The sequence below is a fragment of the Apus apus genome, chromosome 8 (genome assembly GCF_020740795.1).
Source record: "Apus apus isolate bApuApu2 chromosome 8, bApuApu2.pri.cur, whole genome shotgun sequence".
Taxonomy (NCBI): Eukaryota; Metazoa; Chordata; class Aves; order Apodiformes; family Apodidae; genus Apus; species Apus apus.
Genome location: NC_067289.1, coordinates 11,675,787 through 11,696,694, shown reverse-complemented (window position 1 = coordinate 11,696,694; position 20,908 = coordinate 11,675,787). Strand labels below are relative to the sequence as shown.

Here is a 20,908-nt window from a genome sequence, read left to right as displayed (position 1 = left end):
ATAAATTAAATGTCCATCTGGGGTACCTGACAATCTCCACTTTTGGTATGGGTATAAATTCTTATTTTCTTTGTTCTTGTGCACTAGTATCACCATGTGACTGAGCTAATCTAATCAAAATGCTAAAATGGTTTCAAGCATGTTTCTCTATAGTTCATTTCATGCCCTATTTTTACAGCAGGTTATTTTCTAATCTAATCACAAACTGATAACAATTATTTTTAATGGTAATACAAGCTCATTTAAAGGGAACATCAGGTGCTTCAGTGAAAACATACTGTAACAGGTCCTTGCAAATAGAAGATCACGGGGATAATGTATTTTGATGGGAAGTATCAAATAAAATATTTTATCTATAAAAGCCAATATTTACAGTGTATTTTTAAATGTGAGGCAAAAATATTGCTGTTTCAGACTCTTTGGGGGGTTTTCATTCTGAAATTTGGAAAAGAGCTGCATTATTCATTAATTAGTTCAGAGTAACTAATAACCAGTTCAGAGTAACTAATAACCAGAAGCATGAGTCTGTCTTCCAGATAGATTGGTAGCAGGTTAGTATCTAGCAGTGTTTCTCTGCTTGAAGAGGAAGTTCAAAACATGATTGTTTCTCACCTTACTGACTCAAAATACTTTTCTTCTGAATTTCTGCTCAGTCAGACTTTTTTCCTTTTAATCATTCAGATCTGCTTTGAAGACTTTCCATAGACAGGTCTTTTACACTAACATTCTCAACTGTCCTGAAAGCAATTTCTGAATTTAGGATTGTTACATGGAGTTACTGTTACATGGAGTTCTGAAGAAAACTCATATAAAAGTGTTTTTTGACACAGGGAATGTTCTTGAGGTTGAAAAGACAAAATGATCGTAATATATTCCTCTGTCAATATAATAATGAGGTGATATCCAGTGATAATAAAGCTTAGCACATTTGAAGCTGATCAAAGGTGAACAAAACAGATACAAACTTTTGTTCTTGGTCATAGCTGATCTGTGATACTTAATGCTATCAGTTATTGCTAAAGCCATGGATTTAGCAGACTCTTTAATAAAGTCAGGTATTCGTATTGATAATGAGATGAGATTAGGGGTCTTCACATTTCAGAATACAAAGCACCCACTCATCCCAGAACTAGAAAGAAGCTTCTCTTATAAAAGGTAATTTATAATTGGCTGAAACAAGTTTTCTTGAACATACAGAAACTCTTGTACATTTTTACCAGGCTAAATTCTTCAGGATATTGACATCTTGTAGGTACAGAAAGGACATTGTTATGCGTGTTATGATTGGTATAATGATAAACACTGAAATAACACTTGGTGAAGTGAATCCATTACTGAGTGAATTAGCCAGCTAATTACCAAAGCTGATTTACCCGACACCCTGACTGTCATTATGTTTTAGTTCAGTATGTGACAACAGTTGTGTAATCTAAGAACTCAGAGTGATTGACATTTCATGACAATGTTTTTAACTCCTGTAGGTAATAGCCTGCCACTATCTTCTTTTCCCTCCCTACACTAGCTATTTTCAATCTTTTTCCTTTCATATGGAAACCTCTTAGTGCCACTAATATTTTTCTTAAAATTCTACCATCTTCTGTGCAACAGTGATTTAGTTATTTGTAAAATAATTTATCATTATTGCACCTGGAAAATCTTATATCTGATTTGTTTAGGTTTCATTTTTATTGTCACGAGGATACCTGACTCAAAATACACATGTAAGATTGTCGATTATTCAGTGTCTATTGGATGTGCTCTCAATTAATAACATTGAATAAAGTAAATCTTGGTGTAATGTTTAAATCTTTGTAGTGCAATAAAGTATTCAGTGACACTATGATTTGGACACAGTACAGTTGACGGTGTTTCATGGCTCATTTGCCCAAGTAATTATGAGATTTTATTCATCACTCAAAGATCAAGTGCAGCTTTTTCATTGCAAAGAGATTCAGGGGTTTATGTACATAATGCATAATGGCTCTGATTTAAATGGAGCTCAGGAACATAGGGACCCTGAGGCTGTATTGCACTCATTAGAGGAATATTAAAAACACATTAAATAATATTGTGTGGTTGTAAGCTGTGGTCAATTGGTCTGTATGTCTTTGATGTAAAATATTGTAAAACTGTAGTACAGTAAGGGCTATTTGAAAGTCAGTCTGAAAAGAAAGTGGTTTTTTGTTAAAAAAGATAGAACCTGAAATACCATTTATTGATGGTTTCCAGCTATGTCTGGTGATCTCTACTAACTTTTCAGCTCATGTATGTCCACATCTTACTCCCTTTTTTTCACTCCTCATTTACTTTTGCTATATTGTTGGTATTACTTAGCAAAATCTACAACTGCATCTTGAAATTTTGAACCTGGGCAAAATACTTTTTCCATTTTATAGGAAAGCATCTCTGCAACTCAAAAGATATTTTCCATAGTCAAATATACTATAGAATACTAACCAAAATAAAATTCCTATTGGCATGTTGCAATTCTTCACTTGAGCGTGACTCCTTAGGAGGTTGCTTTTCAGTAAGGAAAGGCTCAGATATTCAGGCTTTCTGACCACTCGGGCATTCTGCATAGTCTCATTCAGGCCAGTCCCAAAGCCTTACACACAAATGTGGTTTGGTCTTTATCCTGAAACCAAAGGACTGGCTGACTCGGGCGTGGCAGCCGTGCAGCTGGGCGGAGGCGCAGCAGGCCCGGCCGCCTCGGGGTTCTCTCAGCGCCCCAGCGATGACGGAGCGGGACAGGCTGCGGCTGCCACCTCACACACAGCACCCTGGCCGGGCCTGTTTGTGTGTGCTGACAGGGATCTCAACTAGTTTCAGCCCGAGGACAGTCTCTCATTTTGGTCCTGTACCAATAAAGGTGGGTTGTAGAACCTAAGATAAGTATTTGAAGCGTGTTTCTCTTCACCCATTCTGGTACCAGGCCCTCAGACTGACTGACAGAGAAACCTGGGCTGCCTTTCTTTCATCCACATTCAGTATCTGTTGGCTTGATTCTTTTAAGAACTCTGAATGCCCATCAGTTTCCCAAAAATCCAACACCACAGGAACATCTCATGAGCTAAGCTACTTAGAGTACCCTGGTTACTAAAACACAGCCTTTGTTATTCATACCCACATACACCGTTTCTCTGAGGTGTAAAGTGTGTTTCTCCCCGCTAGGCCTTTCCATCAAAACTTCTGATTTAAGAAGCAAACAGAAGATAATCTGTGACTAATAAAAAAATCTTTGTGGTAGATCTTTCCCAGTGCTCATTGGGAAATACTAAACAAAAGCACTTCTTCCATCACCTGGTGTGATGGAGCAGAGCTCACTTGAGCTGTTTGTCAGATTTATAGATGCTAAAGCTGTGCATATAGTTCTAATACCCGGCTGTGGAACCATCATCATGCTACAGGTAATCAGGTGTGCAGTAGATTTGTAAAGCCAGTTTCTCTTCTTCCAGTTATTTCTATAGCCAAAGAGGTTTTATTCTTGTGCTATTTACACATAATATCTTAAGGTAAATTTATTATTGGTTTGTTGTTACCTGAGACATTTCACTGAGGTTTTCTCCTACTTTGATTAGTTAGCAAATGATTTATTGAAGAAAAAAAAAAAAAACATCCTAATACCATTGCTAGTGACAAAACTGATTTAAAAGATGACAGAAATAAGAATATACTAGTCCAGAGAGCACTTTGAAATAATGAATCACTGTAGCAAAAAATTGTGATATGAAACATTCCACTCTATAGAAAAAGTTATAGGAATATATTGGTATGGTACAAATGAAAAACCAGAATAAAGGAATGAGTTTTTCTTTTTCATCTCTACTATATGTTTTTCAGCATATATTTGAAATTCTGACTAGTGGCTTTTTATTACAGTTGTGGTATTGATCAATCACTATGCTACTTCATACATGAACAAGAATAAAATAATCTATGTTTTCTATTGTTGGCTTACAACAATATTGCTATTCCTTGGGGAAAAAAAAAAATTAACTCATGTTTTTTTCATCTTTTGCTTGCATGATTATAATCTATAGCTCTGTTCAACTGGCTTCAGGCTACAAGAGAACCATGTCTAGATACAGTAAGATTCTTTAGGGAGTCAAAATATGAGATTAAATATTCTCTGCCAATTAGGAAATGCATTTGCAAAAAAGATTAAATTTACAAGTCTCATTCATGATCCCTAGGACAACTGCACAAACACTTTAAATCTGGAATTATGCTTGCTAAACCTTTAACACAATAAAGATTCTTAGCAGTGAGATTCAGTAGTATTTTGGCAATGAATAACAAAACTGAAGAAAATACAACTGCAGGTAAAATCATCAGGCAGATGGGGCTGTCTGTACTGAGGATATGGTGTGTATATTGTACCTATTCACTTAGCAGTTTCTGTTATGTTTTGATTCTGTCCCAAATTCAGCTTTAAATTAAGAATAGATTCTTTCAGAACTGTTAAGTTTTCCCTTTAGCTTGCTTGTGAGCTTACAATTACTTATCAAAGAAACAGCATTGTATAACCTAACCTGCCAATAGGTATTTATTGCCATTTTTTTTTCATATTTTTTATCTAATGCAGAGGGATAGATGCTATGATATCAGTTTATGCAAGCTGAAGATTTGGACAAGATTTTCTAGGAAGCAAAGCTTAGCACAGGTTTTCCCATGTGATGGAACAATTCAGGCAGATTTTTACCATGAGAGATTTGTAGGATTTATTTCAATTTGAATTTGTCTCATCTCATATGTACCTAAGCTACCTTATGCAAAGGTAACCTGCCTGTCATTGTCATCTTTTTTTCCCTTTTGTTCACTGTTCATATTGCCCCTCTCTGGTAACTTGGCTTGCATTTTTACAAGCTGCATTTAGGTATAGTACAGCCTTTTGTTATATGTTTAGATGTCAGATACGCTGCTTACTGACATGTTTCTTACATGGACTTTCTCATCCACCCATATGGCTAGAACACTTGCCAAGCTTTCATCTTTCCTGTCATGGTGAGTCCAGTATCTTTCCTTCACAGATGTGTCCTGATACCATTTGTGGCTATTCACAAGGCTTCTGTTAAAATCACCTTCCCATCCCCTTGACAGCTTCATTTGCATCTTCCCTCCAGCCTTCCCACTCTTTTCTGCATCAGACATACCACACTTGCCTCTAATTTAAAGCTACAAATGGTCTCTCTTCTACTAGCAGTGTGCTGGATAGAAGTTCTACTATTTAGAACTTTCTGACAAGAGCTTCCCAAAAACCCTCAAAGTAGTTCCACTATCTTTGTTTAGATCCTTTCCTAAAACCAGATGTTGCTAAAGGACACTCTTGCAAAAAACAGGCCTCTGTTGAGCTGCATCTAAAATTCTTCCTGAGCATTTAGATGGGTTTGTTGTTGTTGTTGTTGTTGGGTTTTTTGTGTAGTAATAACTGTGTAAAGTCCTTAGGAGAGGGATTTTTTTCCCCCTCTACATTTAAACAGCAGCTAGTTCAAGAATGTTCCAATCCCAGAGTAGCCTTACTAGAGAGCAGATTTAAAAATTAATTTACAAAACTTGCAGCAGTACCCAGCCAGCCGTTGTGCTCTCCAAACTCCTTTCCTCAATGCATGACGATAAAAGATTAGCAGCAGCAGAACTGTGGTAGTAAAAAAACCTGGGCCTTCTACATGTGGAAATTCTTCCCCCATTTTTCACTCAGGCAAGCTTTAATGCAGTCCAGCAAGGAAAACCTAATGCTCATAATCATTAAAGCTTTGCACAAGTCTTGTTCTCGGTCTTCATTGTTATTTACTTTTATTTTCTGTCAGTGTAAACTTTATTTTGTATTGTTGTACTGAGATTTTATGTGGCCTACTTGCCAGTTCATACTGGAAATTATGATAGTTAAAGCTCAGTTTAACGGAAAATGACTCTTTCTCCAGCAAGTCAAATATTTATATGGTATCTTCCCTACTGTGTAATGACAGCATTGTATGTAGCATTTTTTAGAGATGAGGCACTTTGTAAATGCCAGACTTACATAAACTGGAAAATTTTGAATTCTCCTGTGTTTCATTACATGACTGATTTTTTTTTTCCTGTTGAAGTGGCAAAAGATTTGCTCTAGCTTGATGGGCTCCTCCCCACACAAAAGTTATGATTGGGTGTAGAAAATGTCAGCTATCCTCCAGCAAAGCTAACCTGAGTTTTATTATTCATTGTATTACTTTATAAATATTCCAAATCCATGACCAAAACAGCTACTTGCAAATACTATTTGCAGTACCAAACCACCACAAGTCCAACTGAAAAGTCTTCAGTGACTGTTTATTACTGACCAATTTACTTGTCATTTCTTTCTAAAATATATTGTTTCTAATAATCTAGTTTCTGATCACACAAATAAGTTTCTGAATTGGCATAGTTATTAATGACAAAAAAAGTTGAAAAGGAGGTAGGGCTACCCCAAATCAACTCCCTCCTCTGTACTGATAGTAGCTCCTTGAACAGTCACATATTCCCAAATGCTAGAAAGACATGGTTTGGGGCACAGTTATCCGGCAGAATTCACAGCTTCAAGTTACCTAACTGCTTGAAAAAGTCCAGCACAGAGCCACAGAGGTGATTAAGGGAGTGGAACATTTCCCTTATGAGGAAAGGCTGAGGGAGCTGGGTCTCTTTAGCTTGTAGAAGAGAAGACTGACGGGTGACCTCATCAGTGTTTAAAAATATGTAAAGGGCAAGTGTCAGGAGGACAGAGCAGGCTCTTCTAAGTGATGTCCAATGATAGGACAAGGGGCAACAGGTGCAAGCTGGAGCATAGGAGGTTCCACATAAACATGAGGAAAACTTTTTTCACTGTGAGGGTGGCAGAGTATTGAAACAGGCAGCCCAGAGAGGTTGTGGAGTCTCCTTCTCTGGAGACATTCAAAACCCACCTGGACATGTTCCTGTGTGATGTGCTCTAGGTGATCCTGCTCTGGCAGGGGGGTTGGACTAGATGATCTTTTGAGGTCTCTTCCAACCCCTACGATTCTGTGATTCTGTGTGAAAGGTAGAAGGACAGAGCAGAAAATAGACTCCAAAGTATAGACTCAAGCTCAGAATTCCTTCACCCATGATAAGAACACCGGATACCGCAGCACACTTTCACCTCCAAGCACTTTACTGCTTTTTAGTTTAATGAATAATGGCTAATGATAAGCAAGGTGGAGCACTTTCTAGACCCTAGGAACCTGTAGTTTCTCTTTGGAATGTTCTTAGTGTCTAGAATAAATGAAAATGAACGAGGTGAAGCAGGGTTTTAAATCTGAGGTTCACATGCCTTTGTAAATTTTATTATCAGAGAAATATCATGTCAAACACAAAGATAAAGGTCCCACAGTTTAAGGTGCAACTACTTTCCCAATGAACTTACAATACAGACTAAACACAAAATTTTAAAAAAGTATATGAAATAATTTTGCTTTGCAAGTGTATTTTAATGTAAATATTTTAAAAGAAACTGGAAAGTTTGGTTACATTGATTTGCAAGTCAACTTCTGTTTCCTTTATGCAGCCTTAAAGATCTCAGTTCTGATATTTTAAAAGTATAAAAAATAAAACATAGAATTCTAGGTCAGTAAAAAAGTAAAAAGTAAAGTAAAAAAGACAATTTCACAGAGAGGAATTGGAAAGAAGGAAGTACCATCCTACTAAACAGATTCAGAGTTCCTAATATTGTTAACTTGATTTGTGTTAATAGCCTACTCTGTGTCAACCATGAGCACTGGGTTGGGGATGTGTCATAGTGGGACAGGAGCATTTGGGAGAAAATGCAAAGTCACTGACACGTTGACTTACTTCCAACTTTTTAACAGATATTTTATTTATTTTTTTTATATATATATTAAATGGATTTGTTGAAGATGAACAAAGCAGTCAAATTTGCTGAAACTTGGTGGGTGTAAAGTTGCTAAAAATAACCTAAATGAATCAAATAAAATGATTGCAACCCCAAAAATTGATAAGTTGGTTTTTTTCAATTGTAGTTTATAACAGCAATAAGAACATCAGTGCAGGGTGTTTCCTGGGATTCATGGCCTACCGGCATTGGGGTGTGCTTTCCTCATTGGATTTCCATGAGGAAGGGTTATGTTGTGTAGTACCAGATGATGTTAATATCACTGTTCTTGGGAGATCAGATACACAGCTGAGATCAATTTTTTCAAAATACAATGGAAAAGCCACTCTACATAATTAACCAGTACTCTAAAAAGAGTTGTTATTACTAGCATTTTTCATTAGTAAATGATTGTTTAAATTTGACCATATATGAGGCTGTCACCTGAATAGTCTTTTCCATGGAAGACAATGATAAAGCCATAATAACATTTTTAATAATAATAATAACAATAATAACAATAATAATCACTATTATTATTATCATTCATATAATATTATTATATAATTGTTATATGACATAATAGTATTATATATAATAATTAGTATTATATAGAATATTATTATACAATCATTATATAACATTATATTATATTATCATATAATATTACAATAAATTATATATCTATTAATATTAATTAATTACAATTAATTGATTATATATCAATTATATATAATCATATTAATTATACATTAACATATAATTATCATATATTATATATTTATCATAATTATATATTATTGGATATTATACAATAATTATTATATATTATATAATAATTATTGTTATTATATATTATTACATATTATTATAGTATCATATATTATATATAATATATTAATATGTAATTAATATGACTATATATAATTAATATATAATTAATCGATTATATTTAATTAATTAATATTGATTATAATAAGGTATTGTATTATATTATAATATATTATATTACAATAATAATTATTTTTATATAATATAATTCTAAAATTATTATATAGTATAATAATAATAATGATAATAATAATTATTATTATTATTATTATTATTATTGTTGTTGTTGTTGTTGTTGTTGTTGTTGTTGTTGTTGTTTTAAAAGCTGGAATATACAGTGTTAAGAGTCTGGTCTCAGTTTTACCAGTCTAAAATGCAGATAACTCCTGTGACTTAGAAACGGAATTTCTCATAGTTCTGATCTGTAAAACTGAGACCAAGACCTGATGTGCAGGATAACAAAAGCACTTTTATTTAAAATGTAATGTCATACTCAGCTTGTGATGTATCTAGAGGAATACAATAAGGTAACTTCCCATTTTTCTAGTGGATGCCTGAGTATATCATGTATTATGAATAATTAATTGAATTACTCTTGGCTGGTATAAACTGCCATAGTTCTGTTAATTTTAAAACAGCAGAGAACTTACTCCAGTTCAGAACTGCCCTTTGATTTCTAGTTTTAAAAATAGCCTCTAGGTGAAGTTTTTTATGTAGTTTGGAAATGAAACCAAATGTTGAGATTACTAGAACATTATAATTTTAAAGAAATTGTTTCTGTTTAAAATTTATTTAAAGTTATTGTAAAGTTACCTAAGGTGAACGGGGAGTTGTATTTTGTATGGCTGTGTCTCGTAAGAAATCAGTGATAAATGATTATTAATGACCACTTTAGTGTATTACCTTTACTAATAATACACAGCTTGTAAATAAAAGGTAAACTAGTGTGTTTTAAACACTAATTTACAATAGGAAATTATTTCTGTGCATGCTTTCATGGAGGAGGTGCAAGTACAGATTCTTGTGATTTACTTAAGCCTGCAATCTCTCGCATAATCCAAATATATGTTTGCACTTAGCTGGATTTATGTTTGCAAAATTGGACCTGTCTCATTTTAGCATTACCAAAATGTATGAAGTTGTTCATTAATGTAAAAAAAAAGAAGTTTGCTGTTCTCTTTTCTCTGCTGGATGAGAGTTAACATCTCAGTGATTAAATCAACTCTGTTATTTAGTCTGATCTTCAGTATTATTTCTCTTTTCAGTGCAGCCAATAATTGAATGGTATGTGAACTAAGAGCAGGTTCTATAAGTCTTCTACTGTATTAAATGTAATGGCAAACTTAGAGCTCCTATGTCAATAAACAACTCCTGCATCCAGTTTTGCCCAGTTTGTCTGCAACTTTATACAGACAGGAAGCAGTGACATACTGAAAATATTTAGTAATGTGTAAGAAACAATGCTAAAGACCAGGATGATGGGTATTTAAAAGATTATAATTACTAAATCTGCCAGACAGTAAAAAGTTAATTCTATTTATTATTTTAAAATACTTTTAACTGAGTCAGAAGAGTATCTCTGGTCAAAACTGCAAAAGCAGGTTTGGGCAGTTATTTTTCAAAGGCATGCTTGTGCTCGTGTCCAATCCATTTAACTTTGGAGACAATGGCAAATCAGGATAGCAGCACCATAGCCATTTTTTTAAGAACTCATTCCTTAAAGCAAACATTTCTGTTGGGAATAAAAGGACTAACTTCACTGCATTATTGTTCTTTGGGAATAAAGAGAAAGTGAGCTCATCAATCAAGGAGATCCACCACTGGAAAAATTTCTTTAGGATGATGGGTGGGTGTTTGGTAGGCAGCTTACATAAATGCAGACATAACCACTTAGGACCACTGTGGAATTCTCAGGTCACCTATCTGCTTCCCTCTTACTGCAATATTAATTATACCTCAGACAATCAACAACTTGGTAAAGTATCAGAAAAGCATCTGTCATTAACTCTCAAGCTGTTTGTTTAGTAGCACTTTATCTGTCACTCAGATCTTCTGTACTTGGGTGAAACATATTAAGAATATTAAGAATATAGCTGAGGGCAAAATGTAGCTAAGTGTATGAATGCATGTAGCTCTGGCTAAATGATTTTTTTTTTTTAAGTCCATAGTTAAAAGAGCACAGCTGTCCATTTATGTGTTGTGTTTATGGAAAAGGTATTAAATGCAATGGGGATTTTTAGTAACTAGATTGGAAATGTACAAAAATTTTAAAATCTACTACTGGTTCTATATGTAAAGGAACTCCTTTTTTCAAGATATTTCAAGATTCTTGATAGAATGCACATCTCAGATAGCATTACCTGGTTATAGAAACCAATGACAGTATATCCTGTGTAGCTAGTGAGGATTTAGCATTGCATTTTGATGTGTGACTTTGTTGCCTTGATGTCATTGTGAGTTGTGTCCTGTCTCAATTGGAGACCTTGTCTAGAAATGTTAAGGCAGATAACATTTAAAAACTGATAGAATAAAGCAATTAGTTTAGAAACATTAGGGCAAGCCATGTAGCTGATACTAGAAATGCCTTTGTTTAAATGTTCTACAACATTAGACAAATTAGTCTTAATAATGTCTTCCTAGGCTTATATTCTTTCCTTTTGAAAAATGAACACTTAAAAGCATTGTCCTCTGTGACCAGCAGATGACAATGATTCAGAAAAGTCTTTGCTTTGGAATTGTCTGTGGTGTTTCCATCCAATACTTGAACAGGAAGTTCAAGTAAGAATTGTAGGAAACAATTTTTATATGACAGCAGTATTTATGTGATACTTTAAAAAAAAAAAAAAGAGTCTAAAGAGAATAAGAACCTGCTTATTACTGTAAATTAAGCATAAGTGTTATATGCTGTGTCTGAACACCTGTCTTCCTGTCTTATCTTTTCCTTGACAGGTTGATAATGTATGGTTTTGTTAAGGCCATGGTACACATTGGCCTGTTAAAAGGATCGGAATTTCACTTCACTGACTGTTTGTTTTTTGGATCGCTGATGTCTGCCACAGATCCAGGTATCAGTTTAAAATAAATTACTTTTTCAGAAGTCAGAAGAGTAAATGACAACCGTGTGTACCATAGAAATGTTCAAACTCTCTATTCTTGGGTTGTTTTTTTTTATTCCCATAGCTACTAAATGTCTGATATTACAATAATCATATGTCAAATTGGCTCCAGACATCCCTTGTGTTTGTTCTAGTAACTGGTTTACCTAGGTTTAGCTCCCAAACATTAGAAATTAAGTAGCTAAGGTAACTGGAAAAATGTTCTCCAGACTTCAGGACAGGTATCTGTTCATTGCTGATGTGAGAACTGCTGTAACGCTGAAGCATCATGATTAATAATTTAGACTTTGCATTCATGTATGTGATCTAACTCAGTTCAAAGATATTGGGAACTTAGCTTCAGATCTGGCTATACAAATACTGTTTCTAAGGTGTCGGTTTACAATCTGAATGCAGCATTTCATGATAAATACAACTCTAAAAAGACAGATACCAACAGGCTGACATGAATTTGCAGATGTGATTTAAAGCCTAAAGCTACAGTAAATAGCCACGCCTGGCAAACAGATTCAGTGAATTTTGGAGTCAGAGAATTAAAGAAATGTTAAGATTTAAAGGATATCTGCAGGTCTAGTCCAGCCTCCTAATCGAAACAGGGATAACCTCACAGCCTAGGTTTCATAGACATGTCCAGGTTAAGAGGCTAATATTAAGATTGCTTTTTGCATCTATGGGACAATAGTTAAGGAGGAGGTGAAAAAGGGATTTTTTTATATATATATATATATATGTTACCTACAAAGGGACCAAGTACAAAGTCTGCAAGGGTACATTGGATTTCAATTTTCAGTTGAGCTGTTACTGGATGTGGAACAGAAATTATTTTATGATGCATATGACATGCTGCATTAGTGCTATTAACCGTGAGAAACTTCTCTGAGAAACTTTTAAGTAAATCTTTCAAATTCATGGCTATTAAAAGAAATTACAAAAAAACAACATCGTTCTATGTTTTCCATTCTTTAAATGAACCCTTGTGATTTATCTTTCTGATGGTTTAAACATATGGTGTGAAATATTTTATTTCCACAAAAGAGTTGCTGTAAAAGCTGCATCAGATTGTTACTCACCAATTAAACCAAGCATCCAATATGCTTATAAAATCCTCCACCTACTTTAATAAGATTCAGCATGTGATTGGAGCCTCTACTCAGAGCAAGAGAAAAACACAGAAACTGAAAGCGCAAAGAAAACCTAGGAAAATAAATTGTTATGGGATAAAAGGTTGCATACAGCTTTCATGTACATTTCTTGATTATGCTGTGAATGGAGTTTTGCAGTTGATGTAGGTTTTTTTTCCATTTTCCAGTCCAATGCTATTTAGTTTCACAAATGAAGGTATTGATTTATGAGAAGAAATATACGAGACACACCCTGATTTTTATTGTAATAGTATTAAATCACTACTGATTAATCTGTAACAATCATGACTGAAATAAAAAAGAAGCTCATCTTGAGATGGAAGGAATAAGAAATGACAAGGATTACTTTTCCCAGATTTTTAAATAGGCTTAATATCTAACATTGCAGTTGACAAAGTACCATTGATTAATGCTGTTTGTAATTATTCTTCTGCTTACATTGAGTGTCTATGTATGTTCAAGAGTTTATATAATGTTTAGGCTTGCTCACTCTGTTATCTATTAATGATATTCTAAACTTACATGCTTTTACTAATCTTATTTGTAAATTTCAGTCCCTCAAAATCTTAAAGAATTTAAATTTTTTTTTTTTCTTAGCTAAATGGCTGACATTGCTGAAAATACTGCATCGTGGTTTAGGATTTGCTGGTGAATTATAACCTCAAGACATGTAAAGAGCTAACTCCAAAATCTGTTAAAACAGTCTCCTTGAGGACTGATACATGCTGGGGCATAAAATAATCAGTCTAATGATTTTATGTGTGATAACTATCTTTAAAAACAAAACATTGGTAATATGTTATTAGTGTTTCAGAAGTTAGATATAATAATAAATGAATGCCCTAAGATAAAATAATGAATTCCTGTCAGATTTGCTACCTGATTTTTCATTTAATTCTTCACTGTGTAGGTTCATAAGCTCATTTCAAAAAGATATTTGATTTCCCTTGGCTGTGAAAAGCAATTAAGTCTCAAAAGATATTACTAACTAATTGGTTGACTTGACAGAAGTTGTTTTGAGTGAGTTCCTTATTTGCAAAAGTAGAGAGACTGATAGATGTTTAAATGCTAGATGAAGAAATGTATCACCAGGACAGTAAACTAATGCTTGCCAGCTGTAAGTTACTATTATTGTCAGGAAGAAGTAAATAATGTTTTAGCACTCTGTTGTTCTTAAGTTTGAAGTGTTCTTGAAGATCTTTAATATAAGATTTTTGCATAAAATTAGTTCAGAAGAATTGCTCCTATATGCTATGGATTCATTTATATAGAAAACTGGCACTTGAAATAAGATTAAGAAATGAATGTATGACTCGGTATCATTTGGACTGTGTTTTGCATTATTAGACTATGATCCCTAAACATCTATGATACTCAGGAATGCTTTAAATAACCCTCACATGTCTAGAAAAAGAAAAAAAAAAAAGGTAGAAACTCTGGGGACAAAGTAAGGTTGCTTTCAAGTGAACCATTCATCTTACAGGAAATATCTCCTTCCAATAATTTACCATTTTCACTAGAAAAAGATTCTCATTTCAAGACTTCAGGTGAGAAGTTTAATTTTTAAGAAATAGGATTTTTAAATTCCCAAATTCTTTTTTCATCAGTCTTTCATTTAAAACGTCAGGCCAGTATTTATATTTTTCTTTATTCTGATCCATACATATCATTTATCACATAGTTGGGGAAATAATCCCTTCTCTTTATTCTATCTGCATAAAACAACACAGATTTTACTGTTCTGCTATTGAAAGGGTTTCTGTGGTGTTAGTATTGTGCTTTGATTTCTAATATAACCTGACTGACTCTGGAAGCTTTTTGGTGTGATCCCTTCACAAACAGTTCCTCCCTGTGTTCTGCTACATGTCACCCATCAAGAGCAGCAAAGAGACTGTGGAAAAGGTGCTGGTGTGGGGAGTGGAGCCCCCAGCTCTTGGCCCCTAAGCATGAGTCCTGAGAAATGCTACTGCCTCACATGTGAGCTCAGATAAGGATATTCTGGCCACAACTTTTCTGTGTGGTTGAAAGGCAGATGCATCAATAAGCCCCATCAAACAGGCTGCTTCAGGGTACCAGTGATTGTAATGGAAGGGAATAAGGTGAATGACAGAACAAAACTGGCACATGTATGTAAAGATTTTACCTCCGCCGCTACCACCAAAAAAATAACTGGAAAGCACAACTTTGGTAGTTTGTCCTAGCTGTTTTTGTTAACAAATTCTGTGTAATGACCTTCCAATCCAAAGGCTTTTCATGTATGTTTAGCACTTCCTTATTTTTTTTATCTTTTGACATTTCAAGCATAGAAAACAGCTTTACCTTCACGAGGTTTGCTAAAGCACAGCTATTTCGGAGCTATATGAACTCCCTTACCTTTGTTCATATTGATAATCACAAAGCTCTTCTCTGAGGTTACTATGGTTACAGCTGAACTGAAGATGTGAGTTGCACTGCTGTTGTTATTGATAAAACTGGATACTTATCAGAAAGAACAGCTTCTGTTTCACATAAAATCAAAGCATTTTGCCTTAAGAAGTGAAATTTATAAATACAGCAAGGTAATACATTTTATAGACTGCTTATATAAATATGTTTATAAATGTGGTTTTAATTAAAATATTCTTATGCTTTCTTCTTATTCACCGCTGAACTGAACTGTAAGTGGTGTGACTGATTATTAGGGAAAGCAGGCTATAATTAAAATTGGAATTGTTATTTTTAGAGAAAAATTGATACAAAATATGAATGAGATTTCTTTTATCTTATTTTCTACCCATTTGATACTGCCCTCCAAAAAGATTTTAGGCCCATGAGCTATGAAAGATACGAATAGTTCTGAATAGTTCTAGTCAGAAGATTGAAGTACAATCATACCAGTACTTTATATAATGGTCTCATTTATTTTTGAGCTTCCTTATTCATTTCAAACAAAACAGCAAAGTGTTGGATACAGTGAGCTTAGGGATTGTTGTAGTTTGCTGATCTTTGTTATGCGTATTTTTTACAAGAATTAATAACAAGCCAATTTTCTTTCTACATATGTCGATAGATATTTTTCACAAACCAGCTCCACAGACACTTCTTCTGACTTGGGTACAACTGAAATAATGCTAGACTTGGTATCAACAGATGTTACCTCAGTCCGTGAAGTCAAGCAAGAAGTGAATAAGATTTCTGTTGGCACAAGTACTGTGAAAATCTTAGATGCTTCACTATTTCATGCTTCTCATCACTGAATTTTGTAATGAAGTTCACAACCCTTTCTGAGTTAGGCTCTCTGATAAGAACGTTATTTCTATTTGTGTCAGTTTTCTACTGCACAAAAGACATTTGTTTGCTGTCCCCAATTACCTGTCCTTCGAGGCATCTAGTTCTTTGCCTATATGGATCTTTCTCCACATATGCTTAGACTGAAATAGGAGATTGAAGAGATGCTGTGTACAGTAATGAAATGTAGTTTGGTATTTTCATAATACATATTTATCTAATGAATCAAGCAAGTCTTTTAGTAGTCACCACACAAAAACTAAGCCCTACTTACTGTGCCTCAAAAGTACCTTCAGAAAGCCAGAGAGGCCATACTTACTGCAGTGTAGTCTCTATGATCTTTATTTAGCTGTGCAAGTTCTCACAGATTAGATATGTTACTGTGGTATATGATGGCAAGCACTGAATTTTTAAATTAATTCCCATAAGTTTTATAGTCATCCATCAGAGAAAACATGATGTGACTACTTTGGACAATTATGACTATTCACAGAATATTATTCTATCCAGAAAATATTTTAAATTAACTTTCTTTAATACCAGAGCTTCACGTCCCTTTTAATATGCCCACTCTGAACTATATCTATGAATTCTCATAATTAATGAAGGCAAATGTGATCTTGAGGAAATAAATAGATGGTGGTTGGCAAAACAAGGTGAAAATATTTTATTGAATTCCCTGTTCTTATACAGATAATGTGAAGGAGTTGGCTAACGCAATAGAGGATGTTTCTTTAATATATAATACTATGCTGAGAGGAGACTGCAAATACTTTGAAGGACAAGATTAGTACTCTATGATTCTTGCAATGATTTAAAATTAACAAGGATAAATGTTACACTTGCAAATAATCAACATCATAGATAGAAGATAAGAAACAAGCATTCACTGCTCAAAAGGATTTCAAGTTAACAATGTGAAAATGATCCATCAGTACCAATACACAGCAAAAAAAAACCCAAATAGAACAGGATTTATTAACAGGTTCTACAGCATATTTTCTCTCTATTTCTTGACAGCAAGTGTCAACTACAATACTTGTATCTTATTCTGGGCACTGTATTTCAAGAAATATGGACTGATTAGAAGTGATTAGAGGGCTAGAAAACATTACTGAAAGGTGGAGATTGAAAGAAGTGAGTCAGCTTAGGGAGATATTTGAAATGAGTCTTTGAATAGGCAAAATGCTACTGGAAAGAAAAAAGGGAATAAATGTGACAAATTATTCATGTCTCATTAGTCTAGGAATGGAAATTATGGACTTGGAAGGGCAGGAGGGGAAATTTAGGTTTGACATCCAGGAATAACTGCATTTATAAATTGTATGAATACTGAAAAGCAGGTTAGTCTCCCTTGGGACTTGTGGAACCAGCATCAGTTCAGTTCTTAGGTCAGATAAATATCTGTCAGTAGTGGTATGGCTGAAGCTTGCTGTGTCTTGGGCCAATCAAATGTAGGGACGCAACAGAAACAGAATTCCTTCAGTCAGGGACAGGCAATGCTGCAAAGATCTAATGACTCCCACTGGGAACAGGAGAAACATTTGAGAGGGAAGACATTTTCCGAGAACAGAGTGACCTGGGAAGTCTCTCCCAAAAGAGGCAATTGATGCATTATTTTGTGGCTTGCTTTTTATTTTACTTTTATTTGAAAAGATTTTGTCAGATTTTTGGGCTAGAGTTGGGAGAGAAAGCAAGGAGAGAAAGCTGTTTTCTTAAGAGGCAAGAGGAAGGAGAGGAATGTGGAAGCATCTATCTGTTTGCCTTGGCCTGCTACACGTGCACACTGACAATACACTGGACTTGACTACTCTTTTCTTTCACTTCTGCCATTATCACAGGGACTATTAATGTGAGCCCAATATAATTAGTTAATAAGCAAAAGCTAGAAGTGGCAAATAGTTTTAGAAAACAGTTCTGTTGTTATGCCAGTGACATCAAAGAAAGGGAGATTAAATTGTCTCCACGTTTAGCACATTAAGGCAGCATTGCTAATCAACTAAAAATCTGAATACAGATATTGGTGAACCAAGAAAATTTATTTTGCCAACAAAGTATCTTCCTATACCTTTGAGCTGTTATGGAGAAATAACTGTTTCCCTAGTTAAATTATAACTGCACTGGGAGTAGATGAGCAAGGTTACCAGGATGGTTAAATATAACTAGCTGGTTTAAATATAGCTATATCAGCAAACGTTCAGCTACACACATCTCCTAAATTGTCTTCTGTAGAATAACAGTTCCAAAATTCTTCAAAGATCACACATCAAGAGAGATCACTGACATAAAATCTCACAGGAGAAGTGAGACTCTATTTTGAGTTTATAAGCTGATTTTTAGATGACACACATATTTGAGAACCATTTAGAAAATCTTACCAGTAATGATTTCAAAGTTCTAAGTAATGTTATTAGAAAAAGCATAATCATCTGTTTGTGGTTTTGTGTGAATTATTAGCAGTCATCTCAATGCAAAAGTATATAGATTCATTTCTGAGATGTCAGATGTTAACATAGCATCCCAGAGGCACTCCTAGTCTTTGGGTTTCCTGAGCAGTATCCTGAGGATAGAGTCAATTGCACAATTATGTACTAGAATGAGCACCAGTGAAGCAGTGAGTTACCACGTAATTTTTAACCATACAAATAATTGAGGGACTTTACATTAAATTCTGTTTGAAAAGAGAAAGCTCCATTTCTTCCATGCAAAGAGAGAATAATAATACCAACACAGGACATAGATAGCCTTCATTTAGAGATTATGGAGTGCTAGGTAGGGAGGATTGTGATCCCCTGTTTAGAGGTAAGGAAACCAAGGCATAAAGCAACTAAGGCATCCTTTAATATCTGTAGGACTTAATTACCTCAGTATGAGCCAAGTGTCTGAATGCCACTGAGGATTTGTATCTAAGTTATTTGCCCAACTTCAATATAAATTCACCACACTCTAGTTTTTTATATTGCACTAAGCTAAAAAAAATCAGATATAGCAGATAACTCAGGGAGAAGCAAGGGACCTAAATAAAGGTTATGCTGAAAGAACCCTAAAATATGTTACAAGTCTCAGATATCCTGATTGGGATGAGAGGGCTTTACGGCCAGAGATACGTTACACTTGCAGTGAAAGGGATTTTGTGGTGGGTGGGATGGGGTAGCAGGTTATTATGCTTGTTCCTCAGTAAACGTATGTAACAGATGGATGAGCATTATTATATCCTGCATAAAGCAGATAAACTGCTACTCTCATCATACACAAAATCCATGGCAAAACCCAAGTCTTCACCACCCTTCTTTCTCCTTGGTCACAAGATCACAGTCCTTTATGTGCAGTAAAATATGCTGTTACATTTTAATTTATGCATGATTTTCTGTATGAGAGGGAAAGTTTCTTCCTAACACAGCTGAAGCACCAAAACTTGTTGACTTGCTGGATTTAAGGATCTTACATACTGCCTTTGATCCCATTTAACTAATTGCTATCCACTTAGGTAATAAACAGAACTGGACTTCTCAAACCCCATATTTTAATATTGCTTTATTTCTTGAACTGCCAGAGGAATATGAAAATAACAAAATCACTTTTGTTTCTCTCCATACAGTGACAGTCCTTGCTATTTTCCATGAGCTGCATGTGGATACAGATTTGTACACACTCCTGTTTGGAGAGAGTGTCCTAAATGATGCCGTGGCTATTGTGCTGACTTAGTAAGTACACCTACCTCCCTTCTTTACTTGGGGAGATAATGGCAAGCTTTAATTCCTGATATAATTCTGATCCCTGATATAGTTTGTGTGAGTATAGGTATAGCATTTGGAGATTATATTACACAGATGTAGTTCCAGAGTTGTTCTTGGTTTGGTAAACACCAGAATTTCAATATTGTTAATGTTTCCTGAAGGCCATTTCTGTTCCATTTCTTCAACCTAAAAAGCAGTGTGTTCTGTAACATGTGTAAATTTAATTTAATATTATTTATTTTCTCATCTAAACAACATAACTTGGAAAAATAATGCTGAATGAGCATTATGAGTCTATAAAGCTGAAGACAAGTTCATCAGCTTATCTACCTCTACCTATTAAATCTGACAGATCTTCAGCTGATAATATTATCTTTATATATAGCCTTTTTATTCTCAGGAATCCTCAAACATAAGACAAACGATGGGCCAAAATGATCAAAGTATGTGCTGCTCTAAAAACACAGATGCTAAGTACATGATTAATAGGATCTCAGGTTTACTCTACATGTGTTATATGCAATGCTGGAGCATTGCTAGAAATACAAATAATCCTCTCAGATAATCTTGAAAGTAACAGAACTATGCAAAATCAAACGCAGTTTCCTGGGATATTTGAGGATGTTTCACATAAGTCCCAGTTCAGTGCTACCCTTCTTAAAATACAGATCCTTGAACTAGGATTTATTCTATCCTTCAGAAAAACAGATTTTCACAGAGTTTACAGTCATTTAAAAAATGAGCTTTATATTTTGTCAGAAACTCTGTGGAGAAACTTAGAAAACAAACCAAACAAAACTGTTTCATAATTAAAAAAAAAAAAAATAGTAATCCTATTTAATTTATCAATCTCTGGTTATCAGTCTAGTTACATTCACCTACCCTGAACTCCTCACATTGTTTTTAGAATAAGAGTAATATTTTCAAATACTGTCAAGTGTCTGAGCAGAGCAT

The 20,908-nt window shown here is 34.5% G+C and overlaps 1 protein-coding gene across 1 annotated transcript in view; it reads left to right on the top strand.

The window, feature by feature from the left end:
• Window positions 1-20,908, top strand: part of SLC9A9 (solute carrier family 9 member A9) — a 191,779-nt gene that overhangs the window by 31,394 nt on the left and 139,477 nt on the right. The window contains exons 5-6 of the mRNA XM_051626351.1: window positions 11,642-11,757; window positions 19,816-19,921. Coding sequence (XP_051482311.1) covers window positions 11,642-11,757; window positions 19,816-19,921 — 222 coding nt within the window. The remainder of the gene's footprint in view (window positions 1-11,641; window positions 11,758-19,815; window positions 19,922-20,908) is intronic.